Below are 18,361 nucleotides of genomic sequence, written 5' to 3' on the forward strand. Positions count from 1 at the left end.
TTGGCTTTTCTCTCTCGCTCTCTCTCTCTCTTTTTTTTTTTCCTGTGGCTATACTGTGTGGTATGCGGGATCTTGTTGCCCCCAGAGGGATTGAACCCATGCTCCCTGCAGCAGAAGCATAGAACCCTAATCACCAGACCACCAGGGTATGCCCTGCTGCTGCTAAGTCACTTCAGTCGTGTCCGACTCTGTGCGACCCCATGGACAGCAGTCCACCAGGCTCCCCCATCCCTGGGATTCTCCAGGCAAGAGCACTGGAGTGGGTTGCTATTTCCTTCTCCAATGCATGAAAGTGAAAAGTGAAAGTGAAGTCGCTCAGTCATGTCTGACTCTTAGCGACCTCATGGACTGCAGCCTACCAGGCTCCTCTGTCCATGGGATTTTCCAGGCAGGAGTACTGGAGTGGGGTGCCATATGCCCTAGCTCTAATTTAAATGTAGTTCTGCTACTCACCAAGGACCGCCTTCTGTGATCAGGTTCTGGCTCTCTTTCTAGCCAGATGATCTGCCCCGAAGTTCCCCTGTTATGCCTTCAGCCTATTAAGAAGCAAGCTCAGGATTTTGCAGATCAAACAAAACTGAGGGTTTTGTGCTTTTGGAGAGATAAAGCTTGACCTTTCCTTAGAAGTTACTTCATAACCATCCCATGCAGTGCTTGTTATGTGGAGAGAGATGCTGAGAAAATATGCGCCCTGTTGGTAATCATGGTTACTACCTTCAGGGCACTTACTCTGAACAAAACACTGCAAAGCACTCAATTCATTTACTTTTCTAATTATGAAAGGGGAAACTGAGGCACAGAAGTGGCCACCACCATAGAGCTAGGCTGGCACCAGTGGTGGGTTCTTAAGCACACACTTAAGCTGGGTCTCTGCACACCAGAAAGCTGGGCCCCCAGATCCTTCTGGGGACTCAAGATCCTCCCACCAGACACCTGGCAGAGGGGTGTGAAACCTCAGGCCACCAGGGTTGTTGTTCTCTCTGTGACATCGTCAGGATTCACCCTTCTCCCCTGCAGAATCACTAGGAAGGTTACGGGGCGGGGTAGCGGGGGAGAACGGTTGTTCAGTCAACAGAAATTGATGAGGTCAGACGAGGAATTCAGGCGGGGCGTTATTGAGACTCATGCTGCACAGGAAGAGAAAACTAGAAGCAGGCGCCCTTGCTGGCTCCTCCCTTAAGAGGGGTGAGGGCGGGAGGGATCTGTGGGTGGGGCTGGAGGGGCGGCTTAGCTGGTCGGCCTGCCCCCTGGGTAGCGCTGTGTGCAGGCAGCATGAGCAGGACCCTGCTCAGGGAAGCTGCAGTTGGGTTTTGGCCTTTTTGTATCTTATTGTTCGTGATTTGTCCCAACTGCGCATGCCTGCAGTTATTTTCAGTCCCTTATAGTTAGTGGGAGGAGGAGGAGAAGACTGTTGCTGGAGGAGACGTTCGTCCAGGTGCAAGCACTGCAGCAAAGGGTCCCAGGTCCCACCCTGTCTTGGGAGAAGCAATCTGAGGCCACTTATCCTGAATGGCTAGCTCTCAGATGGGTTGGCTACTGAGGAATCAGTAAATGTTGCACCCCGCTCCGTGGTATCTCATTGGTTGCCCCCCAAACAGCAATCAGCTGTGAGTTGAGGAAATCGTCCTTTTTGGTTCAGCTATGCCTAGTGATGAGAACTCCAGCGTCCTTGCCTGGAGAATCCCAGGGACGGGGGAGCCTGGTGGGCTGCCGTCTATGGGGTCGCACAGAGTCAGACACGACTGAAGCGACTTAGCAGCAGCAGCAGTGATGAGAAAGTTGGCAAAAAGTGTTCCTGGACCAGACCCATTTTATTCCTGATTGTAGCATCTGGCTCATCTGTAATTGTTATACTAGCCGGAGGATATTGGACATACAATGCAAAATACCACCAAGTAGGGATCAAACAGCTGGTTTAAGGGGTCAGATGTGGCCAGGCCATGCTCCATGTGCGTCTTTATGGGAGGCCAAATCAGAAAGGACAGGGTGGGCCTTCCTGAAGACTCTGGGTAACATAGAGATCCCTTCCAATCCGCATGCCCTGGGGGTTGCTGGGGAAGCAGCAGCCTGTCAGTGCTGGCCACCGCTGAGGCCCAGTGTTAGTTATTTCTCTACAGCATACATGCCCCCGTTGAGGGAATTTTGAAGCCCAGGAGTGAGGCTACCTAAAGGTCCATCCATTTCACAAATATACACTGAGCACCCACTGTGTGCTTGGCTCACCTTGTCACACTGAAAAAGACCTCCTACTCTTGTGAATTAGCTGGGACAAAGCCTCAGGGTCATGTAAGACACAGCTATTCTCTTCCTGGAACAAAGGTTAACTCTCTTCTGAAGAACTATTTGGGAATAACAGAAAGAGTGCTGTGCAGGCTTCCCTGGTGGCTCAGGTGGTACAGAATCTGCCTGCAGTGCAGGAGACCTGGGTGCTATCCCTGGCTCGGGAAGATCCCTTGGAGAGGGAATGACTACCCACTCCGGTATTCTTGCCTGGGAAATCCTAGGAGGAGACTGACAGAGGAGATTGGCAGGCTACCGGTCCATGGGGTTGAAGAGAGTCAGTCATGACTAGGAGACTAACACTTTAACTTTCAGGAAGTGTGCTGAAGCTCAGTACAGTCACTGGGGTCTTGGGGAGATTCATAGCACTTTGACTCAAAGGGGTGCTTGGTGAGGGCCTCCATCAGCCACTCAATGCCTGGAAGGAGGGAGCTTATTGAGAGACCACGGCGCATGTCTGGAATGACAGAAGGGGTATCTGGGGATTACAGTGCACACAGGAAGGAAACTCGCAGAGAAGGATGATGGGATGGTAACTTCTCTGTGGAGGATGGCTCTCTGCTGGGGGGTACGCATAGGCTCCTGGGGGTGAGAACCCTGGGAAAGCCTCCCAGCGCCGGGGAGATTAGGTGAAATGAGGTTGGTGCTGATGCTGAGTGCACGGTTATAATCTGTCCTGCATGGATCTTGGCTGCTTTAAGTGGTGATCTCCTCTTCCTCACAAGGTATGGGGGTAGGGATTCAGGAGGCCCCTGCCGTCTCTCCCTGGGAGTGTTATTGATGCCAGTAGCCATGGTAACAGCTGTAGAACAGCTGAGGTGTAATGATTTCTCACTGTGTGCCTCACCCTGTTCCAAGTCCTCCAGCCATTCATCCCCATGAGAGCCTGTGAGGCAGGCACGATTTTCACTCTAGGTGCCCAGAGGACCTTCTGTAGGGACCACGAGCCTAACAGTCAAGAAGTGAACTGGCTCTGGGTCTCGGAGGCCGAGTTCTCCTTGACCTTGGTTGGAGGGTGTTTGGGGCTCAGACCTGGGAGGGAGAAGTATAACAGTATTTATGTATAACAAGAGTATTTCCTCTTGGATCACCTGCTCAGGTACTGGTTCCCTATGTGTGATTCACTGAGATCCTGCTCAGGAGCTTGTTGAAAATACAGAATGCCAGTTTCCACCCCAAGCCTTCTGCATTCGACTGCCTGGAAGTGGAGCCCAGGATTCTGCATTCTCAACAGGGCAATTTACTGGCGTATTAAAATCTCTAGTAGATGCTGAAGAGATCAAGAAGAGATGGAAAGAACACAGAGAACTATACAAAAAAGATCTTAATGAACTGGGTTACTATGATGGTGTGGTCAGAGTTAGACATTCTGGAGTGTGAAGTCAAGTGGGCCTTAGGAAGCGCTGCTGTTAATAAAGTTAGTGGATGTGATGGGATTCCAGTAGAGCTATTCAAAATCCTAGAGGATGACGCCATCAAGGTGTTGCATTCAATATGTCAGCAAATCTGGAAAACCCAGGAGTGGCCACAGGACTGGAAAAGGTCAATCCTCATCCTAATTCCCAAGAAGGGTAGTACTTAAGAATCTTCTAACCTCATCTCCCATTCTAGTAAGGTCATGCTTAAAATCTTTCATGTTAGGCTTCAGCATTATGCAAACCAAGAACTTCCAGATGTCCAAGCTGGGTTCAGAAAAGGAAGAGGATCTAGAGGATCTCTAGATCAAATTGTCAACATTCACTGGATCATGAAGAAAGCAAAAGAATTCCAGAAAAACATCTACCTCTGTTTCATCAACTATGCTAAAGCCTTTGACTGTGTCGATCATAACAAACTGTGGAAAGCTCTTAAAGTGATGGGAATACCAGACCATCTTACCTGTCTCCTGAGAAACCTGTATGCAGGTCAAGAAGCAACAGTTAGAAAAGCCAGTATGGAACAACTGATCGGTTCAAGATTGAGAAAGGAGTATGACAGGGCTGTCTGCTGTCACCCTGTTTGTTTAACCTATACGCTGCTGAGCACATCATGAGAAATGCCAGGCTGGGTGAGTTACAAGCTGAATCAAGATTGCTGGGAGAAATATCAACAACCTTAGCTATGCGGATGTTACCACTCTAATGGCAGAAAGCGAAGAGGAACTGAAGAGCCTCTTGATGAGGATGAAGGAGGAGAGTGAAAGAGCCGGCTTAAAACTAAATATTAAAACTAAGATCATGGCATCCGACCCCATTACTGCATGGAAAATAGAAGGGGAAAAGGTGAAAGTAGTGACAGATTTCCTCTTCTTGGGCTCTAAAATCACTGTGGTGACTGCAGCCATGAAATCAGAAGATGATTGCTTCTTGCCAGGAAAGCTATGGCAAACCTAGACAGCGCGTTAAAAAGCAGAGACATTACTCCGCCGACAAAGCAGAGATACTACTCTGCCATATAGTCAAGGCTATGGTCTTCCCAATGGTCACGTACAGTTGTAAGAGCTGGACTGTAAACAAGGCAGAGCACCATAGAATTGATGCCTTCAAACTGTGGAGCTGGAGAAGACTCCTGAGAGTCCCTTGGACAGCAAGGAGATCAAACCAGTTGATCTTAAGGGAAATCAACCCTGAATACTCCTTGGTAGGACTGATGCTGAAGTTGAAGCTCCGGTATTATGGTCATCTGATGTGAACAGTTGACTCATCGGAAAAATCCCTGATGCTGGGAAAGACTGAGGGTAGGAGAGGAGGGCATCAGAGGATGTGATGGCTGGATGACATCGCTGATGCAATGGCCATGAACTTGGGCAAATTTGGGGAGATGGTGAGGCCAGGGGAGGCCTGGCATGCTGCAGTTCGTGAGGGTTGCAAAGCCTCCATGGACGGGCGACTGAACAACAGCAAAGCAGCAAGCCTCCCCTGTGGGGTGGAATACCTGCCTTGGACAGTCTCTACGTTGTTCTACAGAAAAGGCTGAAGTATTGGGAAGACTTGCATACAGGAATATAATTTTGTATTCTTGGTGGGAGGTGAATCATTTATATTCAAATTTCCTCTGGAAGCAAAGGAACACAAATGAAGATTCCTGATAACTAGAATTGCTAGGTGGTGCGACTTCACTGTCACTTTTCACTTTCATGCATTGGAGAAGGAAATGGCACCCCACTCCAGTGTTCTTAACTCGAGAATCCCAGGGACGGGGGAGCCTGGTGGGCTGCCGTCTGTGGGGTCGCACAGAGTCAGACACGACTGAAGCGACTTAGCAGCAGCAGCCTTCAAAAAATATCCCAGAGAGAGGGTTGAAACCTCATGACACTTCAGCAGTCAGTGTAAATCCAAACAATGGCAGAGTTTCTCACAAGTGAAAAAGGCCACCTCGAGGAGCCCGAGGCACCCCAGCCTTTGCATTGTAAGCAAAGCTTTTGCTGTAACATTCTCTTGCAGGGTTCAGAGAAGGCCTATCTGACTGCAACCTATGATGCACTGATGTGTGTGTATTCAGTCATGTCCAACTCTTTTCGACCTCATGGACTGTAGCCTGCCAGGCTCCTCTGTCCATGGAATTCCCCAGGCAAGAATACTGGAGTGGGCTGCCATTTCCTACTCCAGGGGATCTTCATGACCCTGGGATCGAACTCGAGTCTCTTTTGTCTCCTACATTTCAGGCAGATTCTTTACCACTGGGCCACCTAGGAAGCAGACACCAGGTTAAACGCCACCTTGACTGGACACCCAAGGAGATGTTATGGGAAGTGAGCAGAAACCCTGGTGGTACCTAGAATAATTATTCAAAATGAATCCAGGTAATTTATAGAGAAAGTAAATAGATCATTGTCCAGGGAGCAGAGGTGTGAGATGTGCCTTAGAAACAGCTGTTGGTAGAACTTGATGTGTTTCTCAGGGTCTCAGCCACAGCAAAACAGCAAAAGGAGGTGTTTCTCTGCTGGACACAAGGTGTAGGTTAAATATATTAACAAAGAGAGGAGATGTGAAAATGGAGGAGCGGGGAGAGCATTCTTCAAATAATCTCACAGAGCAATCCCAGAACTGAAAGTCCCTGGACTGCCATCCTGCAAATCTGAGCCCTTGGGAAGTAAAGGAAAAAGGCCTCCCAGTAAGACATTGTCCTCTTCTGGAGGCTGGGGGTTGGAAACAGGGCGTAAGCAAGAGTCTGAGGTTGGCCGTCTAGCCCCAGAATATTCCTGGAGCCCTGAATGGCCCAGTGTGGTCCCTCTTTTGGAAGATGGTGAGCCTACCGTCCCAAGAAACCCACACAGGAGAAGCAGCCCTGGAATGTAGCAGGGTATGTGTTATTCCTACATTAGTTCTGAAGACCACACTACAGCATCCCTCATCCGTCAGATGGAATCAGTTGTCTCCTCTAGGGTCATCTGAAGGGCTGTCAAGCGACACCCTTCCCCGGCCCTCACCTTCATCTTCTCCAGTCTGGCCAAAGTGACATGCAGAGGGCAGGCTGTCAGCAAGGGCAGGCTGGAACTCTTGGGTGCTGGCTGAAGCTCCTGTCCACAAGAAGAATTTCTTCCTCATCAGAGAAGCTTCAGTTCTACTCTTAAGGCCTTTCAACTGATTGACTCGGACCTACCCAGATTATCTAGGATAATCTCTCTTATGGACAACTGGTTATGGAGTTTAATTATACCTACAAAATACCTTCATTTCAAAACCTGGATATCCATTGGAAGGACTGTTGCTGAAGCTCCAATACTTTGTCCACCTGATGTGAAGAACTGACTCATTGAAAAAGACCCTGATGTGGAGAAAGACTGAGGGCAGGAGGAGAAGGGGACGGCAGAGGATGAGATGGTTAGAATAGATAGACAGAATCCATCACAGATTCAATGGACACGAATTTGAGCAAACTCTTGGAGATAGCAGAAGACAGAGGAGCCTGGTGTGCAATCAATATTCCATGAGGCCCCAAAGAGTTGGACTTGACTTAGTGACTGAACACCACCACTACCACCTAGATTAGTGTTTGAATTCCTGGGGACTATAACCTAGCCAAGGTCACACTTAGAAAAAAAGATCACTGGTTTCCCTGAGAGTTTATTCAAACATACTGGAAGTGGGGTTTCTCTCACCTTCACTGTCAAAGGCTAGTTCCACTGAATATACAATTCCTTGTTACAGGTTTTTGTTATTTTCCTTTTTTTATGCACTTTGTTCTTCCAACATCTGGTTTCCATAGCTTTTGTTAAGAAGTCATTAATACTGCGTCATCGTTTCCTGGAATGTAACACATTGTTCTTTGGCCGTTTTCAAGATTTTTTGTTATCATCATCTTTTTAACAGTTTGACTTCAACGTGCCTAGAGTGGTTTTCTTTGTATTTATTATGCTTAAGATTATTTAGACTTCTAGAATCTACTAATGTTTTCCACCACATTTTGGAAGTTATCAGTCATTGTCTCTAAATATGTTTTTTCTCTTCTCCTGTCTCCTCTTTTAGGTCTTCAATTTCACATATTTTGAAAATGTTTAAAACCATACCACTGGTTTCTGAGGTTCTGTTTACTTTTCTCCAATACCTTTTTGTTTCTGTTCTTTTTGTTGAATTGGGTAATTTTTCTCAATATATTTTCAAGTTCAATGATTCTTCTGCTTTCTCCTTCTGCTGTTCATATTTTTCAGCTATAGGATTCTCCTTTTGTATTTTTAGGACCTCCTTTTATCTATTGAGATTCCCTATTCATTTTTTCCATTGATTTTCCTTTAATTCCCTGTATATATTTATGATTATTGCTTTGAAGTTTGTTAAACACAACATCTAGATTCAAAGTTTCTATTGATTCTTTCAGCCATTAGAATGAAACACATTTTCTTGTGTCTCTGCATGTCTACTAAGTTTTTTAATTCAAAATCAGACACTGTAGGCAATATATTCTAGCAGTGTGAAGCCCGTTGTGTTCTTCAAGGGGGTTTTTGTTTATTTATTTTTGGTCTGCTGTTTTTTTTTTTTTTCCTATTCTAGTAATAAGTTAACTTGCTGTACTCAAACTGCAAACTTTTCTCTCCTGTAGTATGAAGCCGCTCACATTTTTATTCTGTTCTTACGGCTTCTCATTGCTGCTTTTTAATTCTGGCACCTTGGGTAGTTCCCTTATGTCTACATATCTGGGTGGCAGATTTTGAAGCTCACTCTTTCCTTGTTTAAATTTTCAACTGCACTGCCAGCCTCAGACTCTGTCCCCTGATGTGGTAATCCCACAGGACTAGATCACTGCTGCCCAAGCTGTACATGATTTGCAAATACATTTCAGTTACCAGGCAGCCAACACACAGACTTTGCTCCATGCAGCTCTGCCTCATAAAATGCCTGTCCTTCTGCCTTTTTGTTGTTGTTGGTTTTAAACAGAGCGCCCTGAGTTCTCCCTTACACATGCTTATATAGTTTAGTGATCGGTCAGGAATAAAAACAGTTAATATTCACTTTTTATGACTCACTCTGACTGTGGTTTCTTGCTCCCAAGATATCTTTAAATTTTCACTTCTTTTCCAGCCTTGAACTCTCATCTCTGGCACCTGGAGCCAGTCAGTGTATAGTTTTCTGTGGCCTTGGCCGTGAAAATTGGGAACTGCCCTTAAGCCAGAGTGTCGCCACCTCACAAATCTTACCTCTTCTAGATGCAGTTTTTGGAGAATAAACTCTCCATATCCTATATGCTTTCGAACATTTTTATTGTGGTTTTAAATACCTGTTGACTTTTATTTAATATTTATTTTTATTTATTTTGCTGTGCCAGGTCTTAGCTATAACACTGATCTTCGATTTGGCATTCAAGATATTTAGTCGCCACATTTTAATTCTCAGTTGTGGGATCTAGTTCCCTGACCAGGGATCGAACCTGCATTGGGAGCGTGGAGTCTGGGCCACTGGGCCACCAGGGAAGTCCCACCTGTTGACTTTTAAAAATATTTGATGCAGGTCATAAAATTGTTATTGTGAAAGGATTTGCATTAGCACTTCACATTGCCACATTTCTGGAAGTTCTCCAAATAGTTTTAATTTGTAGTTGTCTTAACATGAGTGAAGTTAAACATCTCTTCAAGCTTTTAGGTTTATTCTTATATATATTTTTATGTCCTTTGCCTGTTTTCTGCCATGTTTTTGGTCATTTTTTCCCCTTCAATTTTTAAGAGTTCTCTATATTTTAGGGCCATCAGCCCTTTGTAACACACTACATTTCTATTTATATTTGGGTCTGTTTCTTGACACTATTTTATCCCACTGGTCCCCTTGTCTTGTGTTAGCACCATCCAGTTTTAAGCATGAAGATGTTATCATGTTTCATGTGTTATCACAAGTCCCTCTCCTTTTAGTATTTTCAAGTTAGTGTCACATATTTATTTTTCTATATGAACTATACTACCAACTTCTCAAGTCTTATAAAACATTTGGTATTATTTTTCTTGGGACTATGTTACATTAAAAAATGAACTCAGAGAGAACTAATATATTCATGATGCTAAGCCATTTTGTCTAAAAACAGGGGATGTTTATTAAATCTAATTTTGTGTCTTTCAGGAGTGTTTTAAAGTTTTTCTCATATTGGTTTTGCACATTTATTGTTAAGTTTATTCAAGTTACAATAGATCCTCATTATTGATGGATTTCCATATTTGTGATTCACCTAGTCACTAAAACGTCTTTGTAACTCCAAAATCAATACTCAAAGTATTTTGTAGAATATGCATATGCTCAGAGTGGTGGTGAAAACTTAGGTTATCTTTCTGCTTCTCGTTTCAGCTCTCATACAGTAAAAAGAGGTCCTTTTCATGGCATATTTAGTGCCATATTTTCTCACATTTTTGTGTCCTGCTGGTGATTTCAGTTTAAAATGAAGTACAGTTTAAGTGCCGTCTAGTGGTCCTAAGTGCAAGAAGGCTGTGATGTACCTTACAAAGAACATGCATGTTCGCTTCCTTCAGACAGGAGTTTTAGTGCTGTTAGCCATGAATTCTATGTTAACAAATCAACAATACATATTAAATAAAGTGTCTTTAAACAGAAAAACACATAAAAGGAGGTTAGATGTTGATCAGTTGGTGGAAACAATGTGACCAGAGGCTCACGGGAACCTTACCCCTAAGAACCATAATTCAGTATATGCTAAATTTAGTTTTAGAGTTAACTTTATAGACCCTAAATGCCATTCAAAATATGAGATTTATGAGAATTGACTATATTTAATTTTCTTAGTTGCTGTTGTAAATGAGGTTTTCTCTATCAATATATCTTCTAATTGATCATTACTTGTGTGTATGAAAACTGTATTGGTTTTCATACAGTTTGATTTTCATACAGAAACTGTATGATTTCTGTATATTAAATTTCTATCCTGCCACCTCACTGAATGTTTTTTGTTTCAATTAGTATCAATATTATCACTTATTCTCTCAGGTTTTTCAGGTATACTCTCTTTTCATGTGAAAATATAATTTTCTTTTTCAATTCTATTCTCCTAATTAATTTTCTCATCCAATTGTCTTGGCTACAACCCCTCTCCCTTTTTATAAGGATGGTTTTTCATCTATGTTGAACTGCTCTGAGTTAGTAATGGACTTTAGTTATTGCACAGACTCTCGAGTTGAAAGGCACTTAGAAGTAATGTTGGGGATTCTGTCATTTGATGCATGGATCCTTTTTCACAGCACTCAAGGGGTCATCTGGTCTCTTCTTGAACCATCTGTTCCCCTTCTTCTGGTAAGAGCTTATCACCCTGTACTCATTCCACATAGCTCTGTGTGGCTATCAATCACTCCATCCTGATGCCTCTGCTCCTGGCTTTTAATCCAAGCTAATTATAAAGGGTAGCTATAAAATCTGTAGGTATAGTTATTATTTTTTAACGGATCTAATCTCTTTTATTACTTCTTCTGTCATATGCTAAAAGTGTAGATTTATCCAGTGAAAATCAAATACACAAGTTACCTGAGGCAATGCATACAGATGAAATGTAAGGATGGCTGGTAATGCATCTCCTGCCTTTACTGGAGCCTGGAAACTGTTTCTAGACAGTCTATCAGGGACTCACAGGGCTCACTTTGTCTGTTTCCCAGAGATCAATGCTTCTGTCCAATGTTTTGGAAACTGTTACATATATTTTTATCAGGTGCTTTAGTTGTTTCAGGTCAACTGAAATCTAATGGGTAGAAATCTAATTTCTGTTATTCCACATTGGCTGGAAGTGGAAATACATTGATTATTGCAGTTTTCCCAGCACAAAGAACTGTGCATTATTACTTAAGGACAACACGTTGAACATATCACTTAATGGCATTGAGCATATCATGCACTATAATGTAATATCAATATACTATTATGAATATTTGTCCTGTAGTTCATCTTTGCATCCCCGTGGAAATGGAGAGAGGCAGAATAGTATAATGGTCTCTCTGCAGCCTGGCACACTGTCAGCACTCAACTGTTTACTGAATAATTGAATGGACACATGCAGGCTTACATGAATGCACACATGCATGAAAGAATCCCTATGACCAAGTGAATGGTTTCTTTCCTACCCCTTCAGTCCTCAGCTGTACAGACCAAACCCGGATGACTGCTCCAGTATCTTCCTGCTGAGGTTCTGGGTGACAGGATGCCCAGTGATAGGATGCTCTCCCCAGCCTTGTTCCAGATCATTTCCTCACTCCTCAATTCCTTCCTCCTTGTATTACTGATGCATTTTAACCTGATCCCCTTTTCTTTCATATTTTTGGAACTGGATTCCTCCTTGAAATTCTTCATCATAACTCTTGGTGACCCCTCCTAGCTTTTAGGAATGTAAGCATCACTTTTAATTAGATTATGAATTTTAGAGTATCACAACACTGCCCTATCTTTTCTGGAGAAAAGCATCCAATATTTTTCTTATTAATAATCTGTACCCTATTATTATATAGCCCCAGGGCTATTACTGACTAGGAGAGGAGAATTTGGGAGACTTTTATTTTTAAAATTAATGAAGCTGAGACTTCACTGGTGGTCCAGTGGTTAAGAAACTGCCTTCCAATGCAGGAGATGCAGGTTTGATCCCTGGAGAAGCGGAGAAGGCAATGGCACCCCACTCCAGTACTCTTGCCTGGAAAATCCCATGGACGGAGGAGCCTGGTGGGCTGCAGTCCATGGGGTCACTAAGAGTCGGACATGACTGAGTGACTTCACTTTCACTTTTCACTTTCACGCACTGGAGAAGGAAATGGCAACCCACTCCAGTGTTCTTGCCTGGAGAATCCCAGGGACGGGGGAGCCTGGTGGGCTGCCTTCTATGGGGTCGCAGAGTTGGACATGACTGAAGCGACTTAGCAGCAGCAGCAGGGGAACTAAGATCCCAAATGCTGCAGGGCAACTAAGCTCTCAAGCCACAACTAGAGAGCCTGTGTATTGTAACTAGAGAAGCCCACGCTTCAGTGGAGACCCAGTGTAGCCAAAAAGTAAATAAATAAAAAAATAAATAAACCAACCTTCTCATCACTCATCTCCAGGAAGCTACAAGGAGAACTGCCTTTCATCTACACTAAGAATGAGAGGGGAAAAAATAAAACTAATGAAGCTAATTTTACTAAACAATTATTGAATAGAAGTGAATATTTTTGTATGTCTTTGCCAAAATGTGTTCAAAGAAAATAGTAACAAACAGCCCAATCGTTTTGAAATGTTTCCAAGGTAAGAGTCTTTATTCTGGTTCCACGCTCAATTAGAAGTACCTACAACAGACTTCAGACAAAAATAATTAGGGAGGGCTCAATAAAAATTTTCAGACAACAAAATAGGTAATGTTCAGTTTTACAGCTCTCAGACAAGTTACTAGGTCTTGATTTCAGTCCTAATATTTAATGATAAAATCTGATTATGATGAGATAATCAATGTAAAATGAAATTGCAAGCTTGGATTAGAACTACAGAATTTCAAGATTAGAACTACAGATTTTAAAAAACTTGAAAATCCTATGAAGGTAATCGGTCAGATTAAACTCCTGGGTGTGTGTGTCTACTGGAAGATGGTATTCTATCGGTTTTGTGAGGACAGGGGAAATAATAGGATGAAGAACGCCCCAGAAAAGTCAGAACCAATAGGCTCAACTAGATCCAGGCAGAGGGCGGCAGGGACGACTACCTTTGTCACAACCAGGGAAGGTGAGGATAGAGTAGAGGGCGGCCTTACCTCAGCAGAGGGGCTAGGTCCGCAGTGCTGGGCGGCTGAGGGCAGCCCTGAAGGGCCGCTGGTGCTCGTGAACGTGGATGGCGCTAGGCTGCTTTCAGGTTTCTCAGTGGTGCCACTCAGCCCTCGGCTGTGGGTCGCTTGACGAGGGCAGGGCAGGGCTTTTCCCGGTGTGGGTGCGGCAGCGATGGCATGGCTGGTTGACTCCTAGACCCCAGGCTGAGGACATACTCTGGGGAAGTGATGTCAGCATTACTTAAGGGTGTTTGAGTTTTTGCTGTGCTGGGGCCTACACTGACCCGGAAACTGGGGTGTGAGCTCACATGCGCTATCCTTGAGAGAGACTTCAGGGTGTTCCTGGGAGACATGATGTCCCCCTCCCAGCTTGGGCTTAGGGTGTCTCTTAGGGTGGGAGTCTCGGGACCTGTTGCCACAGGAAGAGTCATCTGAGTCTGAGGAGACCACCTCCTGGAGAGATAGCCTCTTGCTGGCTTTCTTTTTCTTCCTTCTAGGGTTCTCCTGTTTTGTAGCTTGTAAATCCCCTGTGCTAACTTCTCTGATTGGCCATACTAGGAGAGAAGAGTTCTTTGTGTCCATATCTTCCCTAGAGAGAGAGAGACATAGAAAGAGAGAGAGATGAGGGTTATCCTGGTTTTGATGGCTGCTGTGTCTACAGAGATGTCCAAGTTAAGAAATAAAAAGTGTGGGTGAGGATGTGGAGAAAAAGTAACCCCTTTGTACTGCTGGTGGGAATGTAAACTGGTAGTGCCTCTACAGAAAACAGCATGGACGTTCCTCAAAAAATTAAAAGTAGAACAATATTTTTGATCCAGCAATTCTACTTCTGGGCATATAGCCAAAGAAAATGAAATCAGTATCTTGAAGAGATATCTGCATTCCCATGTTCACTGCAGCATTATTTACAATTGCCAAGATATGGAAACAACCTAGGTGTCCCCTGGTGGATGAATGGATAGAGAAAACGTGACATATGTGGAATATTATTAGCCATAAGAAAGAAGGAAATTTGCCATTTGTGACAACATGGATGGATCTTGAGGGCATTACGCTAATTGAAATATGTCAGACAGAGATAGACAAATACTGTATGATCTCACTCATGTGTGAATCTAAAAAGAGCCAAACTCATAGAAAGGGAAAGTAGTATGGTGGTTGCCAGGGTCTGGAGGCAGGGGGAGGGGAAGAAGGGGGGCTGGTGGGAGAAACAGGGAGATGTTGGCCAAAGGGTATAAAAAAATAAAATATATTGGGCAGTTTATTTATATTGAAGTGTTGTCCTTCAAAAAAGGCACCTTGGGAACACCATGATCCCTTCCCAGCCATGCCATCATGGCACACCATTTCAGGAACTTGCCTTTTTCAGAGGCTTCAGGGCAAAGTAAGGACACCAGCTGCCTGGTATTCAACCTTATTTTGTTCTCATAATCAGTATCTGCCACCTTGATCACCTACCTTTCACACTGAATAACTTTGACCATGGTTGTTTTAGATCCTTTTGGAAATTGTCAAGAAAAAAATCAGTAGAGTGAGAAAAGATTTTTAGTTATTTTTAAGTAGAAAATCCCTCTTCAGTGGTCTGAATCTTAAACCACATGTGATACTTTGCAAAAACTGGTTCAAAGACTCAGGAGGTAATTTCCAAGAGAGATTAAAAAATTGGCCTGCCCACTTTATACCCATTAGGATAGCTATTGCCAAAAAAAGAAAAAGCAAAACCAAAAAGTAACAAGTGTTGATAAGGATGTGGAGAGATTGGAATGCTTGTGATGGGAATGTAAAATGGTACAGCTGCTGTGGGAAACAGTGCGGCAGGTCCTCAAAATACTAAAAATAGAATTACATAATCCAGAAATTCCACTTATTTCTGGGAATAAGTGGAACTTATCCCCAGGGACCCAAACAGATAACTTTACATGGTGAGTACTCTTGAAATGAGGAACTAAGGATGGTTTTTAGTCTTTTTGTTTTTAATTCCTAAATTATATCGACTATGCATTCCTTTTGGAATAGGAATAAAACAATATAACAATCTGGGGAGGGAGGCTGGAGGGGGGTTCAAGGTTGGGAACATGTGTACACCCGTGGCAGATTCATGTTGATGTATGGCAAAACCTACACAATACTGTAAAGTAATTAGCCTCTAATTAAAATAAATAAATTTAAATTAAAAAATAAATAAAGTTCACACAAACTAAAAAATATATATATATATATATATATATATATATAAAACAATCTGACTGCAATGTGGGAGACCTGGGTTTGATCCCTCAGTCAGAAAATTTCCCTGGAAAAGGGAATGACTACCCACTCCAGTATTCTTGCCTGGAGAATTCCATGGACAGAGGAACCTGGTGGACTACAGTCTATGGGGTTGCAAAGAGTCAGACATGACTGAGTGACTAACACACACACACACAAGTTGTCAGGATTAGAATAAAAATGGATTGGGGTTTTGATCAAGGAAAAGCCTTTAGATAAACCAAGCAGATGCTGGGCCACTTTATCATACTCTCCAAAATGACTGATGTTGACCAAGTTCAAGATATTCCACAAGGAAACGTCCACTCATGGGATGGCCAGCAGAGTAGGTGGGAAATGAATCTGATGTGAAAATTCTTATCCATTCCCCCCACGCACCCTCACTTTGCTCCGCGGGGAGGGGAAGGGCGGCTGTGTCTTCACTTCAGTCAGGGCACATTCTCCATCTTCACATCTAGAAGGACCCTGCTAGGTGGTCCTCTTTTGCCCTGTGTGTATTCAGTCGCTCAGTGGCGTACGACTCTTTGTGACATTTTTGGACTGTAGTCTGCTATGCTCCTCTGTCCATGGGATTTTTCAGGCAAGAATACTGAAGTGGGGTGCCATTTCTTTCTCCAGAGGATCTTCCTGACTCAGGGATTGAACCCACATCTCCTGCATTGCAGGCAGATTCTTTACTGTCTGAGCCACCAGGGAAGCTTAAGCCAAAACTGAGTTAAATTTAGTGCCCTATTGTCTTCCACTAGAGTTAACTCGGTAATACAATAAACAGGCCAACACTAGAGGGGGTGTCTGGGGAGCCAGCCACTGTGTCTTCACTGGCTCTTCAAAGAAGCTGGTTCGACTTCAGGGAAGAGTTCTGAGCCTCCTGTCCACGCTCTCCTTAGCTTAAAACCCAGTGCATTTCCTTAACCAGGCATCATCAGCTTAACCGTTTTCTTGCCGGTTCCGAGGCTTCAGTTCTGTTCTGCTCTAAGTGTGTCTCTGTCGGTAAGACCATCTTGGTAAATGAAGAACACGGGGACCTCTGGGGTGGGCACTGAAGAGATGTTTGATGAGGATCAAGAGGCCCCAGGGTTTTGACAACAGAAGTGGCAGAAAGTGGAGAAACTGATAAGAAAAGGCAGTTGCTGGGTTTTCCTGGTGGTGCGGTGGTGAGAGTCTGCCTGCCAATGTGGAGGACATGGGTTCCATTTCTGGTCCAGGAAGATTTCACATGCCTCGGGGCAACAAAGCCCGCACACCACAACTACTGATCTGTGCTCTAGAATCTGTTCTCTGTAATAAGAGGAGCCACTGCAATGAGGAGCCTGAGAGCAGCTGGAGAGTAGCCCCTCCTTACTGAAACCAGAGAAAGCCCTCCTGCAACAACAAAGACCCAGCACAGCTGAAATAAATCAATCATTTGAAAAAAAAAAAGCAAAGGCAGTTGCCATCCAAATGGCTCCCCCTGGCCCTCAGGGCTAATGGATCTCCATGACTCTGTGTTCTGGTCCCAAGAACTACACACCTTCTGAGGACAGGTAATGGCATTTTTCCCTCCGGATATGGCAGGGCACTCAATCATAGGGTTACTGCTGAACTGCTTATCTTTTAGGCCTTGGAAATGAGGCTCCTGATCTGACCAGAATGGACCGAGGCTGCTAATGACATACAGAGGTTTAATGATTTCAGAGGCAAGCTCCTTTTAAGGGAAAAATAGTCGTGACCAGGCGAGATGGTGGGAAGTGATTCATCTTGGGTAATGTCAGAGTCTGCGCTGAATCTTGAAGCTTTAATCAATGACTTATGTCCCTGCTGTTAGGAAGGCAGTGTGAGGCCAGGCTACATGGATAAAGGGAGGAGTTTTCAACAACATAGGACTTATTATCGCCTGTGGGGGCACAGTCTTAATTCAAACAGCTTGATGGAAAATTACTAAACTGCTCAAAGAATGATAACGAGAGGCTAGTATTTTGTGTAATAGGAATTAAGAGCTGGCCACAGACCCAGACAAACCACATCTGAACCCTTGGAGGAGGGTCCCCCTACCAGAACTCTTATCGCCAACTGCATCCCACGAAGTCCACATGGTTATAATCACGCATCAAGGAAAGAACACTCTTATCTCCAGGATCTCATGACCAACACCCTACTTCAGATCCCTAGTGATTTTCCGTCAGCACAGAGACAATAATTAGTTCACTCTGGCTTTCCTGAGATCACATTTAGAATGTGCTAAATTTTTTTCAAGAAATCAGACTTCCTTTACAGTGAAAGAGGAGGCTTGAAGGCAACCTGCCCAAGTTGTACTCTGTCAAGAAGAAAGGGAAGGACTTCCCTGGTGGCACAGTGGATAAGAATCTGCTTGCCAATGAAGCAGACATGGGAAGATCCCACATGACGTGGGGCAACTAAGCTGGTGCACCACAGCTACAGAGCCTGAGCTCGAGAGCTGCGCTCGGCAACAAGAGAAGCCACCACAGTAAGACTGCACACCGCAACTAGAGGACAGTCCCTGCTCTCCACAGCTAGAGAAACCTGAGCACAGCAATGAAGTCCCAGTGCACTCATAAGTAAATTAATTTTAAAAAATTTCAATAAAGGAAGGGAAGATGGATTCCAGCTCTGTTGGGAGGGTTTTCCAACTAGTTCCATG

General features: G+C 44.1%; 2 protein-coding genes across 8 annotated transcripts in view; both read right to left on the reverse strand.

Moving 5' to 3' along the window:
* The window catches only part of CNGA3 (cyclic nucleotide gated channel subunit alpha 3), a 71,122-nt gene that overhangs the window by 47,821 nt on the left and 4,940 nt on the right, over positions 1-18,361 (reverse strand). The window lies entirely within an intron of this gene.
* Positions 13,543-18,361, reverse strand: part of VWA3B (von Willebrand factor A domain containing 3B) — a 169,877-nt gene continuing 165,058 nt past the window's right edge. For 6 of the 7 annotated variants that reach the window (XM_086328085.1, XM_086328083.1, XM_086328081.1 and 3 more), the window contains one exon: positions 13,543-14,044. In XM_086328085.1, coding sequence (XP_086184211.1) covers positions 13,693-14,044 — 352 coding nt within the window. In that variant the 3' untranslated portion in view covers positions 13,543-13,692. The remainder of the gene's footprint in view (positions 14,045-18,361) is intronic. The other variant, XM_086328082.1, reaches the window with a different exon arrangement.

Source organism: Bos grunniens, chromosome 11 (assembly GCF_055505025.1).
Source record: "Bos grunniens cultivar Pamir isolate PY7600 chromosome 11, Bosgru_T2T1.0, whole genome shotgun sequence".
Taxonomy (NCBI): domain Eukaryota; kingdom Metazoa; phylum Chordata; class Mammalia; order Artiodactyla; family Bovidae; genus Bos; species Bos grunniens.